This window comes from Lissotriton vulgaris, chromosome 4_1 (assembly GCF_964263255.1).
Source record: "Lissotriton vulgaris chromosome 4_1, aLisVul1.2, whole genome shotgun sequence".
Taxonomy (NCBI): Eukaryota; Metazoa; Chordata; class Amphibia; order Caudata; family Salamandridae; genus Lissotriton; species Lissotriton vulgaris.
The window spans coordinates 795,871,798-795,885,838 of record NC_141691.1 but is presented as its reverse complement, the minus strand read 5'-3'; the positions used below and the strand labels follow the sequence as shown (position 1 = coordinate 795,885,838).

Here is a 14,041-nt window from a genome sequence, read left to right as displayed (position 1 = left end):
TACCTTCCAATAGAGCATTAAAAGGCGGAATGTCTGCTCGACGGTGCCTGTCCCTGATCTAAAACCCGCTTGGAAATCAGACAATATCTGATTTTCTTCCACCCACTCCAGAATCCTGCCCAATACCACTTTCCCCGCTACCTTTTGCGTTGAATCCAGCAAACTGATAGGGCGGTAATTAGCTGGGTCTTCCCTGCTACCTTTCTTGAAAATGGGGACTACTTCAGCCCCCCTCCAAGAGTCAGGGAAAGACCCCCCCAACATAACCTCATTAAGAAGAGCAGCAATTAGTCTGCTCCAGAATGGGGGATTATTTTTTATCAGGTCGCCCGGGATCCCATCAGGGCCTGCCGCTTTGTTAGAAACAGTACACCTGATTGCCTTCTCTACTTCCAAGGTGGTAAATGGGACTTCATTTGGTGGGAGATCTTTGGAGCTGAGCCTTGGGAGCGGGTCTGGTTTCGGAGGCCCTGTATGAGCCGAATACAATTTCGAAAAGTGGGCAAACCAGGCAACACCAGGGATATTACAAGTCAGTTGTTGATCAATGGGCTTGTCTCTCGATCTTAGCAAGTTCCAGAACCCCTTAGCATCTTTCCTTGTGCTCGCCTCCGTTAGGTCGCGCCAAAAATTGAGATCATATGTCCGCTTAGCCTCAGTCACAGTTTTCCTATAAAGTTGCCTTGCAGACCTGATGGTAGCTTGGTCTTTTCCTTTTACTGCAGCAACAAGATTACCCTTAGCAAGTCTACATTTGGCTGTGAACCACTTTTCACTTGTTCTCAGGGTCCCCTTTGAAGCAGTTCTGGAGCTGGGTTTGGGAATGATGAACAGCCCACTTAGTGCCGTTACAGTCTCCGTAAATAGCGATAAAAACATCTTACTATCGCTATTAGTGCTGTCAAGCCTAGATTCAGCCTTTAATAAGATGGTTTCAGCATGTGACATCCTAACCTCATCCGCTGAGACTCTTGCCCATTTAAGACGTCTGCCACAGTTTGAGGGAAGAATCTCATGTGAAGCTTTCCATGACTGGTTGGTAGTTTCTTGAGACCCAGATTGCCAGGGGGCAGAGATGGTTAAAGCGAGAGGGTTGTGGTCGCTGTCACAGGTCTAACCTCCATGTCTTGGTGATATGGCCAGAGGTTATAGTTGAGCATAACAAAGTCAATTCTGGATGAGTGGCCCGTCCTATTGTATGTATGGGCACCCATAGGATCTGATTTGGAACGCCCATTCGTTGCTCTCAAGTTATGCTCCATGCAAAGAGCATTTATATCGATCGCCTTTTGTGTCCATTTAGGGATCGGTTCAAGGTTCAAAATAGGGATGCCCCTCCTGTTGTCCTCCTCGTTGGTATCCAGAATGTCTTCTTTGGCTAAGGGCTCAAAGCAGCAGTTAAAATCGCCTGCCAGCAGGACGAGAGAGTTAGCGTCACAGGCAGACAGGTTGTTACTTAAGCCTAAAGAGTTTAGAGATCCTCCGTTCCTGTTGCCCCTTAAGTAAAGATTAAATAGTTCTAATTTCCTTCCTCCTTTATAATGCAGTGTTAGCCATTGAAGGTCAGGTGTTTCGGTGGTCCTTTGTGAAACACTGAGGTCTAGTGCAATGTTGATCCAGATAAGAAGACCGCCGGATGGACGTCCTTTAGAACCTTGGTGACATACAGCCGGTACATAGAAGGTCGAAAACCCCACTCTGTGTCTAGGTTCCTGGCACCATGTTTCCTGTAACAAGCAAATGTCATAGGGTGCCAGGAAAATATTCCATTCCGGGTTGTCAAAGTTTCGTGCAAGGCCAGCCACATTCCAGCATAAGACCCTCAATGAAGAATCGCCTGGAGAGGCAGCACTATCAGGCAGGTCGATCTCCATGGGATTAGATTGTACAGGAAGAGGGGAAATCGAACAAGGGCTATCTGGCCTCGTTTCCACTCTTTTGCAATCTAAAAGAGCCATTTTGGTTGGTTCCATGGCCCGGGGCAGGAGAGTCAGAAGCCCGGCTTGGCTTGTTTGGGGGCCGTTGGTTGGATTTCCAACTATGTCTGTAACCTGTGGAGACGATACTTTTACTAGTTGTGGGCATGCTGGGAACATAGAAAGTCAATCGACCTCCTCCAGGCCTCCATATCTATTGTAGGTTGAAAGGCCGTTCCAGTGCAAAAGAGTATTCTTTTGCCTCGTGGGATGGGTGTTCCATGGATGGTGCTGCACCAAGGACCAGTTATCCACTTGGGTATGCACTTGGCGTGGGGGATAGAAATAGGATAGCGGCCTTGGTATAACTAAGGAATCTTCGCTAGTTGGCCAGGAACAGATATGGTGCGCCGTGTGTGGGTCTTCGAAAGTTACAACTACACAGTCCCCTTGCTTAGATTTCTTGGTTGGGCCCACCCAGGGTATTCTACGGACCATCATCACTCGGCTTCTGTTGCCATTGGGAATCGGTCTGTTGACGTTAAGCCAGTGCATAGTTTTGTTTTTCAATATTAAATAAACATAATGAGACCAAATTGTGCTGTTTCAAGTAATATTTTCAAAGAACTTTGTAAAAAAAATGTATATAAAAAAGTTGTTTTACAGCTAGGTCTAAATGGACACAGTTACACTGGGATGACGGCCCTAAGGGGGTAAGCGTGGCTAAATACCTTTGTCCTGGATTGCATATTCATAATTGGTTCCAAGTAAATGACCCGCATCATCAATACTCCACCGAGGGCAGATGTAATTGTACCGCAGCTTGCTTCAACAACTATTTCCACCTCAGTACAGGAATAATACGTGTTCCATTTTAGAGACACAGGAAAAAGGGGGTGCTTATTTTTTTATCACATGAGTGTGCGTTGAAAAGCTAAGGGCACATTGGCACACTCTTCTTATTTCTTAACAATTTAAAGTGCCTGCAGGGCACTCAGTTTAAAGTTGTTATAGGCTTCAACCTGGTGTGGCTTGGTTGTAATAATTTGAGTAGTCTACCTGTCTTCTGGAGTGCTCCACTGATATTTTCATTGCCTCCAGTTATGGACCATAAGGATTTAAAAATGGAAGTTTCATGTACCTAATTGATTGTTGGCCTGTGGATTCTGTAATGAATGCAAATGTACAGATTTTTGCAGTGTTATCAATAATGAGATCACACATACATTCAAACCTTGGTGTTTCTTTTGTCCTGGTACACGTCTGTGGTATAACGGCTATTAAGAGCCTTATGCCTATGTCCATTCTCCACCCGCTGCTGCAATGAAGATTGCTAAATCACATTACCTGGCATCATCCTTCTTAATTCTTCCTGTGCATCAGCCTGGTATCCAGCCATGATCAGGCTTCCCAAGTTAGGTTTTTGGGATTCCTGGAATTGGTGAACACTGAAAGGTGGGTGGTGCAATAAACTCTGAGGGCAGAAATGTCCCTAGTCACTTGAGTGAAATTCAGTTGCGAGTTACTTTATTCAGCCTGCCTAAAAGTATCCCTTACCAAGTAAATCTGTCTGTGGTCATTCATCCTTAACACTACAGATTCAGGAGTGTTGTGATTATGAATTTGTTTGAAATAAACTAGTGCCTACTGGAAAAGTGCATGCAACAAAAAACTCATTTTACGTTGCCTTTTATGTCCATATCGGATGGCAGCAATTAATGGCTTTTGCCAACCTGTGTTAAACTTTGATTGGTCATTTTGTGCCATAAGCTCTGTAGTATTTAATTTTTAACGTGTTAAATTAGTATTTAGAAAATGTATATGGATGATAATGGATGAGGATTTCATACAATATGTCCCGGCAATTGTTGGGTGTCACTGTTGCTTAAATTGTATTTGAGATTATTAGATTTGACTTCATTCAAAGTTTTCTCCTTTTACTTTTAATTTTCTCAGAAGCTGGAGTTGGACCGGTTCATGCTTTATGCTCACGGGCCTGACCTCTGCAGAGAATCGGATCTTCGGCATGCAATGGCCAACTGCTTTGAAGCGCTCCTTGGTAAAGGACATTTATTAGTTATTTTCAACCCCCCCCTCCCCCAATTTCCATTTTTTTAAGGATTATAGCAGTTCTGTCGAACAGGTGCCATTAGAACAAGAACAAATTCTGTTGACCTGCTAGCTCTTTTTTGTATTAGGGTTGTGAAAAAGACCAGTAAAGCTCTTTGTTCGAGGCATATGAGCTGTAGATTGCATACTTTTGCATGGATCGCCATCTGGTGTTGGGCTCGGATGTTTACACTTGGTTATTGTAGAAGTGTTTGTAGTCACGAGATAGGTGACTCCTCCTCTGGTTAGTAGTGCGCAGCGGCATCAACTCCATCCTTAGATTGTTTTTTCCACCATTGGGTTCAGTTGTAATTTGCTGCGCTGCTCTCCGGGTCGACGTCTGTTAGAATCCCCTTCCACGCACAAAACTCTCACTGATCGACAGTATTGTTTCGATTGCGATCTCTCTCGACGCGTATCCTGTTCCAAATTTTCGAGTCCGGTTGTTGACGTGGGCCATTGGGCCGATCAGCGCCATCAACCAGCATATGGAAAGAACTCCGTTTAAAAAATGCAAGTGTAGGGCTAAATTCCCACACACAGATCTCCACAAGGTCTGCAACCTTTGTCTCTCGCCAGAACACAGGATTCAACACTGCCAGGCCTGTGACTCTTTCGGGTCTAAGAAGACCATATGTGATCACTAGGCTCAACGTCACAAAATGTCCAGATAAACAGTTTCGGCGCCGGAAGACATCTTCAAGGCAGGCACTGAAGTACCAGAGACAGGAGATGGAACAGGCCAGCGTCGCCGAAGCCGACGATTCGGACTCAGAAGACCAGACGATTACCCCAGGTCAACGGAGTGTGAGTACTGACATAGACGCCCAACCCGAAAACACAAAAGGCACCGGTAACACCTTCACCTTTTGGTCTTGGTCAACACCGAGACAAGTCTTCAGAAGCCCTACCTCCAGGCCCGGCTCCGAAGCCCACAATAGTCTTCAGGCAGCTCGGGATCGAGCCAGCCACACCACGGTGCCGAAAAACCATCTTCGGCACCAAAACACAAAACCAAGGTCCCGTCGACCCCAGAATATTCGGCATCGAAACCAAAAGTAAGACTCTTCCGCACTGAAGCAAATTCAACCCAAGTCCTCGAAGCTGAAAAAAACAACTACATTCTCAGTCGAAAACTCCACCTAAGCAAAAGGAGACAAAAACCCCTACTAAAGCTAAGGAAGACCGGCCAAAACACCACTCAGAGCCGAAGTCCTCGGCGCCAAAAAAAGACAGCCGATCCAAAGAACTTTTCCATCCAGATTCATCGGATCCTAAGCAAAAAACACTCCATATTGACCCCATTGCTGGCCACGTCACCTCCTTACCACCTAAAAAGAGAAAATTGGACACCTCCGAAACTCCTGAGATACCCTCCAAGAAAAAAGACTCATCAACCTCCCCTATGAGGCCTTTCTCTCCACCTCGACGACCAGCAAACATTATACCCTCTCAAGCACACACTCCGCACTCTCCAGTGCCTCCTCTTTCACCTGCACCACAAGAGGATGATGACGATACAGGGGGTGAGGATGAGGGAATAGACCCACATCACACAGATACTGATGATGACACACAGTACCCCACCTCATGACTCTTCGGACAAATACAATGTCCCAGATGTGCGTGAGCCAGATGTATATCCCTCTAGACCCCCCCCCCCAGATGATAATGTAGGGTTTGCGCAACTGATAAATAGAGCTGCAAAATACCATGGCGCTCAACTCCATTCAGACTCTCTAGAGGAGGATTTTTTATTAGAGACATTCTCCCAGCCACAAAAAACTACAAATACTCCCCATATGCTCATGGGCATGATTAAACACGCCCCTGAGGTTTTTTGAAGATTTTGTCAGGGCTAGAGTGCTTAATCCTAGGATTGAGAAATAATACAAGCCATCTCCAAGCAATCCAGCTTACATTAAAGGTCAACTCCCTCTGGACTCATTGGTAGTGGCAAATGCCCACAACGGGCAAATTCACAAACCACAGGTGATGCTTCTCCGCCAGATAAAGAATCAAAGCTCCTAAACGCATCAGGTAAAAGGGTTGCGTCCCAGGCAGCAAACCTCTGGCGCATTGCTAACTCACAAGATTTACTTGCAAGGTATGACAGGGCTCACTATGATGAACGTAGAAAACTCATGCAACATCTTCCAGATTAGTACAAAACCAAAACAAATAATCTCATACAAGAGGAAAAGTTAATCACGAACACCTTAATAAAATGTGCCCTGGATGCTGCAGATACAGCCTCCCGTGCAATTAATACAATCGTGTTATTACGTAGACCTGCGTGGCTGCGCATATCTGGCTTTAAGCAAGAGGTGCAGTCTACCATCCCTAATCAACCCTTAGATCAGCAACACTTGTTTGGACCCACTGTGGACACATATTTAGAAAAGATGAAAAAGAACACATATGCAGCCAAATCAATGGGGGCTCTACAAGCAACAACTAGTAGAGGTTCCTTTCGTCGAGGCTTTTATATGGTCTCCTCCAAGACCACTGGTACAGACGCTTCTTCCACTTAAAAAAGCCCCACTCAAACTTCCCCTAACAGAGGATATTTTAGAGGGACTTACAGAGGCAATAACAACTGGGGCAGAGGACGGCGTTCTAATACCTGCAACTCCCCCACCACAAAACAGTGACTTTTCTCCACTCCCCCCAGACCACTCGACTCCGGTCGGGGAAATACTATCACAGTTCCTACCTGTCTGGAATTCCATCACTACAGACAAGTGGGTAAGACAAATTATCTAGTATGGTTACTGCCTGGAACTTACTTCCACCCCTCCTCCACATACCTCCCAAACACTGTCCAATGTCCACAGAACATTTAACGCTTCTCAAGCAAGAGGTTCGCTCTCTCTTGCAAAAACATGCAATAGAACTGGTTCCCCTACACCAGCAAGTTACAGGGGTTTACTCCCTTTATTTCCTCATTCCCAAAAAGGACGGCTCTCTCAGGCCAATATTAGACCTCAGACCGTTAAACCTGTACATACAATCCAACCACTTCCACATGGTCAAGCTACAACAGGTCCCCCCACTGCTCCAACAAGACTATTTCCTTGCCACTCTAGATCTCGGGGACGCCTACTTCCACATTCTATTCACCCTGCTCACAGGAGATACCCACTGTTCATGGTGGACGGACAAGATTACCAATTCAAAGTCCTTCCATTCGGGGTCACAACAGCACCCAGAGTCTTCACAAACTGTCTCGCAGTGATAGCAGCCCATTTAAGAAGACAACACATTCATGTGTTTCCTTACCTAGACAAATAACTCATAAAAGCCAATTCACGCAGCAGTTGTGTACAACAAACACACAACACAATCCAGCTGCTGCACAACTTAGGATTCACAATAAACCTCACCTAGTCATATCTCCAACAGCCTACACCCAACAGTATCTAGGTGCAATATATGGATAAAATGGTCAGGCAGATTTGCATACGCTTTTCCGCCTCTCCAGCTCATTCCGTTACTGGTGCGCAAACTCCCTCAACAGTCTCTCACAATGGTCCTGGTTGCTCCAACAAGGGCCCGACAACCATGGTTCATGATACTGCTAGAGCTCTCAGTAGTTCCGCATCAAAAACTTCACCTCTCCCCAAAGGTTCTCACACAGAACCATGGAGAGATAAGACATCCAGAACCAGCTCAACTGAACCTAGCAATCTGGATCGTGAAGTCTTAGAGTTTGGTTACCTCAGTCTCCCACCTGACTGTATGAACATCATTAAAGAAGCTAGACGTCTGTAGTATGCTAGTTATCATTAGGTATGTATTCCTTTAAGCGTATATGGTAGTTATTAGGTATGTATTCCTTTAAGTGTATACCGTGGCATGTAGCCTTTTGAATATGTTTGCATTCTACGTTCTATTACATGTTGTTATAGAATGTAGTGTATTTCACTGATGGTCAGTTTCCTTCTTGCTGCTGATCCATTCAGACGTGCTCTTTTATTTGGAATAAATCTCCATTTACAATTCTTATCTTATTCATTATTTAATGAAATACTACTAGTCTTACCATTAGTGCATGCTATGCAGCTAAATGGAAACTATTTAGTATTTACTGCAATAACAACACGATCAATCCACTAGAGGCTTCAACTCAAACAATTATCGGTTATCTCCTGCATCTACAAAGATTTAATTTGGCATACACATCTGTACGATTACATCTTGCTGCTATAGCAGCTTACTTACAAAACAGACAACACTTATCATTGTTTAGGGTACCTCCCATCAAAGCATTCATGGAAGGCCTTAAAAGAAAAATTCCTCCCAAAATTCCACCCTCTCCAGTATGGAATTTAAATGTTGTCCTTACTAGGCATAAATGTAAATTGCAATTCCTCACATGGAAACTGTCTTTCCTTGTCGCCATCACATCTCTCAGAAGAGTAAGTGAACTCCAGGTATTAACCATACAAGAACCATTTTTGCAAATACATCACAATAAAGTGGTTCTTAGGACAAACCCTAAATTCTTACCTAAAGTAGTTTCAGCTTTCCACCTTAACCAGTTTGTTGGCTCCCAGTATTTTTCCCTCAACCAGACTCAGTAGCTGAACTGGATCTTCATACACTTACGTCAAAAGAGCTATTCTTTATTACATTGAAAGGACAAAAAGTTTCAGGAAAACTAAACAGATTTTTAGGTCTCGCACCTGCAACGCATCGCGAAGCGATGTCGCAGCGAGACCTATAGTCGGCGAGTCTGCTTTCAAGGAGACAGAAGATTGGCACACGCAGCATGCCGTAATCGGATCATGGCACGCGCGTGTTCACTTGAAAGCCTCCAACACACACAGCTACACCCCCCCTGCTTTCGCTTCGCGCACGCACACACACAGGAGCGCACACACAGAGACACGCGCACGCTTACACACGAGCGCACATACACACACAAGCCCACGCAGAGACGCACACCACCCCCCCTGTACAACTAAGCCCCACTCACCGCATCGGCGCCACTCCGGACTTCTGCAACCTCCTCCCATGGGAGCCCCGTATCACCACTGCTCCTCTGGGCCAGCCACTCCGTGGGCGCGGGCTTGAGAAGACGGAAGTCCCGCCCCACGACAGGTTTCCGTTTCGGCAGTGCACGCTCACGTCTTGTTATAATGTTTAGCAAATAAGATATTTTTTATTGGAAGTATCTACATGTAAGTATCTACTTGCATGATATTGCCTCTGCGGAAGGATGAATGTGTATTCCATAAACTTGGTTTATTGTCGTGAATCGCTCAGAACTAAATAAAAGTCAAGTGTAGCACTCTAAAATACTCCTCAATAAATTAATACATTCCCATTCCAGAAGCAGCGATCTCTAGACCTTCTTCCTCTATAAACAGCACTATAAAATGTTGGTTTTCAATTGGACGAGCATGTGAGCCTTTTAGAAGACAACCTTGTAAACCGATGTAATTTGCAGGTGCGGGAAAAGAAAGTGCAAAAATACAAAGGCATAATAGTACCCAGCTGTTCGAACATCAGTTAAACCTCACTTTTTTAGCCTACCCTTCAAATTGAATTCCAAAGACTGAATTCCCCGTTTGATATTTCCTAAAGTTCATGCGACGATGACCGAATATAGCCACCTTTGATAGTCCAGATATTCACTACCCGATGTAAGGTTCTGTGACCCTATAGTAGATTTGAACCAGGCTGGAGCCAGTCTGAGGCTGATAATGCTAGTTTTAAGTGTTACTGTCCTGATATTAAGTTCCTGTCCATCTCGTAATACGAGATTCCGACCTGTCCCCTTTCGTTATGACTGCAGCTGTAGCTAGGGGTGTTGGGGGGTTATTACAAATGGGATAGACTGGTGGGAGAGTGAGCAAGACCGTCACAGATGCAGTGAGTGGACCCCAACACTGAAAACGAAGAATACGAATGTGCAACCTTCAAATTACATCTTGAAATCCTCGCAGGTCCTGTTCAACTGTTATCCTACATACACTAGTCTATTGCCGTCGAGGTAAATAATAAGTAACACCCATTTCTAGACACAGTAAGGTACCAGTAAACATTGTAATGTAGTAAAAAAAAACACGCTGTTTGTTCTCTGACAGGGCTGTCTTGCTGTTCATCATTCCGACAACATGAACGAAATCGAATTAAATAACAATTGTCCCCCAATATAGTAATAAAATAATAATAATAATATAGCCATTTCTAGAGCGCCTTGTTACACTAAAACAGTGTGTCCCCGCGCTATAAATTGCTGTAAGACCCTAGAAGGCAGAAGACCTGAGGGAGGGGGAAAATTAAGCTAGAAACACTAGTTGTAGTTGACAGGGAAAAGATGGGTTTTAAGTTTTGAACAGAATCTTGTTTCTGAGGGCTCCTTACGAAGATCTATGGGCAGTTCGTTCCAGTGTTTACTTGCCAAAAACCTAAAGGAACCGCCTCCCATCCTGGCCTTGCGAATGCGAGGGAGTTTAAGCAGCATTGCTCCGGACGATCTCAGGTTCCGGATGGGGCGATGGACGTTAAGGAGCTTTTGCAGGTATCTTGGGCCCTTTCCTCGGGCAATGCGGTGGGCAAAGCAAAGCGCTTTGACTTAATACGCTCCCTGATGGGGAGCCAGTGAAGTCTTGACAGAGCCAACTTCCCAGATGCTCTGCGGGGCAGATTGAGAACCAGGCGTGCAGCAGCGCTTTGTACACACTGCAGTTGGTGTAAGCCTTTCTTACTTAAACCTAAGAGCAGGGCATTACCGTAGTCAAGATGAGTTGTGACTAATGCGTGGATGAGGCTTCTCCTAGCGTTGATGGGAAGAAAGTCGAGGATTTTGCGAAGAGTTTTGAGTATGCTGTAGCATCTACCCGTGACTTTGCTGGCCTGGTGTTTAAAAGAGAGATCAGCATCAAGCATAACTCCGAGGTTCCTGACTGATTCCGATGGAGAAGGAATTGCGCCCAGTTCAGTTGGCCACCACTCAGGTGACCAGTCACAAAAGGATTTACCGATGACTAAAAGCTCCGTCTTGTCGCCATTAAGGCGTAGGCAGTTGTTATTCATCCAACCTGCTACTGACAGAAGGCAGTTGGAGAAATTGGTGGCTCTGGGACCACATTTACTACATTACCACATTCTAATGTTATACCTGTTTTTGTGATGTTTTTATTTGTCTATCTTTTATGGCCAATTTCTGTGCCGAATAAAGACATTTTGAATATGAATTACTATATTGCCTTTCTAAGAGACATGCCGGTGCACCTGCGAGTTACATAAATATCAGAGGTTACTCTGCCTCATATTTCCGATAAAATGAGTGACATCAATCTGAGTAATAATAGTAGTAGTGCAGACTGTATGAAGAATTACTCGGAGACACAATAGTTGAGCGGAGTGTGTTATATTAAGGAAACACATTTATATTCTCTAGGGATGCTCCGCTTTTCATCTTTCAACGTGTGTAAGAGAGAATTGTACAACTCCAGAACACCCTGCTCTTTACAGATCTGTGAAATGCCACGTAAAAAAAGATAGTTAGATTTTCTCAATTGTTTGTCCCCGACTATGCAATAACCCTCAGGCTGCCATTTATTGTGCATTAAAGCCCTGGCAATTTGTAGATTCTCGCCGAGCTTCCCAGCGTGTGTCTGAAGCAGAATCAGTGAAATGTGAAAGTCGTGGTGCACCAAAAAGAGGAGCTGGGCTGGCTCGTTGTAACAGAGGGATCCCACTGCCTCAAATCAAAGCGAGCTAAATAGGTACAATACATGGTGGCTTTGCGCAGTGACGGGTGGAAAGAATAGCGGCTCCAGCCACAGCGCGATTGGACCGGCTCAGTACAGCAAAGCGATGTGGTGGCCTCGCTCCACAGCGAGATAATTAGATAGCTGCGCATAACAACATTAGTGCGTGTCCTCCATATTAGACAATGCAGGTCAGCATTCTGGGCTGCAACAATTGAGAAAGGCGTTCCCCTCTACAACCCATAAAACCACCCAAGTGGTTGAAAACTGTAGTTGGGCGGTGCTACTTCCTGAAAAAAAAACGGAAGTAACATTTCGCCGCATCAACGATTTAGAAAGCACATAAGGAGTGGCACAGCATTAAGCCAATGTGGGAGCAAGTGTGAGCAAAGTTCTTTTATGGACTACTACATAACACACACACACACTCTCACACACACCCCCACACACACACACACACCCCCACACACACACACACACACACACACACACACACCCACACACACACACACCCCCCCACACACACACACACACACCCACACACACACACACCCACACAACCCCACACACACAACCACACCGTCAGTGCACACTTTCACCAGGCATAGACAACATCAGTCGTCAATGCACGCTTTCACTGGGCACAAACACCACCAGCCGGCAGTGCACGCTTTCACCAGGCACAAACACCACCAGCTGTCAGTGCACGCTTCCACTAGGCACACACCACCAGACGTCAGTGCACAATTTCACCGGGCACACACCACCAGCCGTTAGTGCATGCTTTCACCAGGCACACACACCACCAGCCGTCAGTGCACACTTCCACCAGGCACACACACCACCAGCCGGCAGTGCACAATTCCACCAGGCACACACACCACCAGCCATCAGTGCACAATTTCTACAGGCACACACACCACCAGCCATCAGTGGACACATCACTTGTTAACCATCCACAGTTAACTATTGTAGCAATCGCAGTATGGCGCACTTCACTTTTAAACATATTCATCTAAAGAGCAGCATGCCACCATAGCTGCAAAAATAAATACACTTTTTTTGGCCTACAATTTATAGACTTTTGTTGCAAATGGTGTTGCAATATTTAACAATGGCTATAGCTCAAACTTAATTAATGCGAGACCTATTACCTTGCAAATGCTTGTTGTAGTTTCTCTTCCACCTAAAGGCAATCCTATATCAAAAGCTGGAATTGCCAGGTGGATTGTTAAATGCATTCAAATATGCTACCAAAAAGCAAAACGTACCTTATCCATTCCCCCTAAAGCGCATTCCACACGCAAAATAGGGGCACCCATGGCATTCTTAGGAAACATCCCCATGGGTGACATTTGCAAAGCCGCAACATGGTCTACGCCGCACACTTTCACAAAACACTACTGTGTAGATGTGCAGGCAAAACAATAAGCTAGTGTAGGCCAGGCTGTACTAGGAACACTTTTTCAAACTACTACAACACATACAGGTAGCCATCGCTAACAGGGGAACTGCTGTATAGTCTATCCAAAAGTATGCGATCTACAGATCATTTGCCTCGAATGGAAAATGCTACTTACCAGTATGCATCTGTTCTTGGCATGTAGAGCTGTAGATCCGCATACGGACACCCGCCTCCCCTGACACCTATATGTGTTGCAGTACTATCTTACTTAGATACATTACACATGGACAGTTTTCTATTTCTAACTAACTCCATCATCACCCTTCGTGGCAAAACAATCTAAGGATTGAGTTGATGCCCATGCGCACTACGAACCAGAGGAGGAGTCACCTTTCTCGTGTCTACAAACACTTCTACAATAACAAAGTGCAAACATCCGAGCCCAACACCAGATAGCTTTCTATTCAAAAGTATGCTGATCTACAGCTCTACATGCCAAGAACGGATGTATACTGGTAAGTAGCATTTTCCTTTTGTACTAGGGTAGTGAAAAACATCTGTAAGCTTGCACTTTGACAACGCTTGTTGAAGCAGTGTCCATACTTCTCTGTCCGAGACCGCTGAGCATGCTGCTTTAACTACTGCATCAGTTTAAACGTGGAGTACTCCGCATTAGCGTGCTGAGAGGCAAACTTGAACACCAATGACTTGTCCATATTTTTGAGAAGACGTACAGTGCTTGTGAACTTTACTTGTAATAAAAGCAGTATCTGATTGAGAATATTTATTAAACCTATCAGTAAGTGGCTCTGTAGATATTGAAAGAGTTGAGTAAAGCAAGTGAACCATAACACTGGTGAAATAGCCAGAGCAGACTAATGCGA

At 45.0% G+C, this 14,041-nt stretch overlaps 1 protein-coding gene across 2 annotated transcripts in view; it reads left to right on the top strand.

Annotated features, from left to right (window-relative positions):
• DROSHA (drosha ribonuclease III) overlaps positions 1-14,041 on the top strand; it is a 692,102-nt gene that overhangs the window by 534,081 nt on the left and 143,980 nt on the right. For both annotated transcript variants that reach the window (XM_086965123.1, XM_086965122.1), the window contains exon 22: positions 3,873-3,975. In XM_086965123.1, coding sequence (XP_086821249.1) covers positions 3,873-3,975 — 103 coding nt within the window. The remainder of the gene's footprint in view (positions 1-3,872; positions 3,976-14,041) is intronic.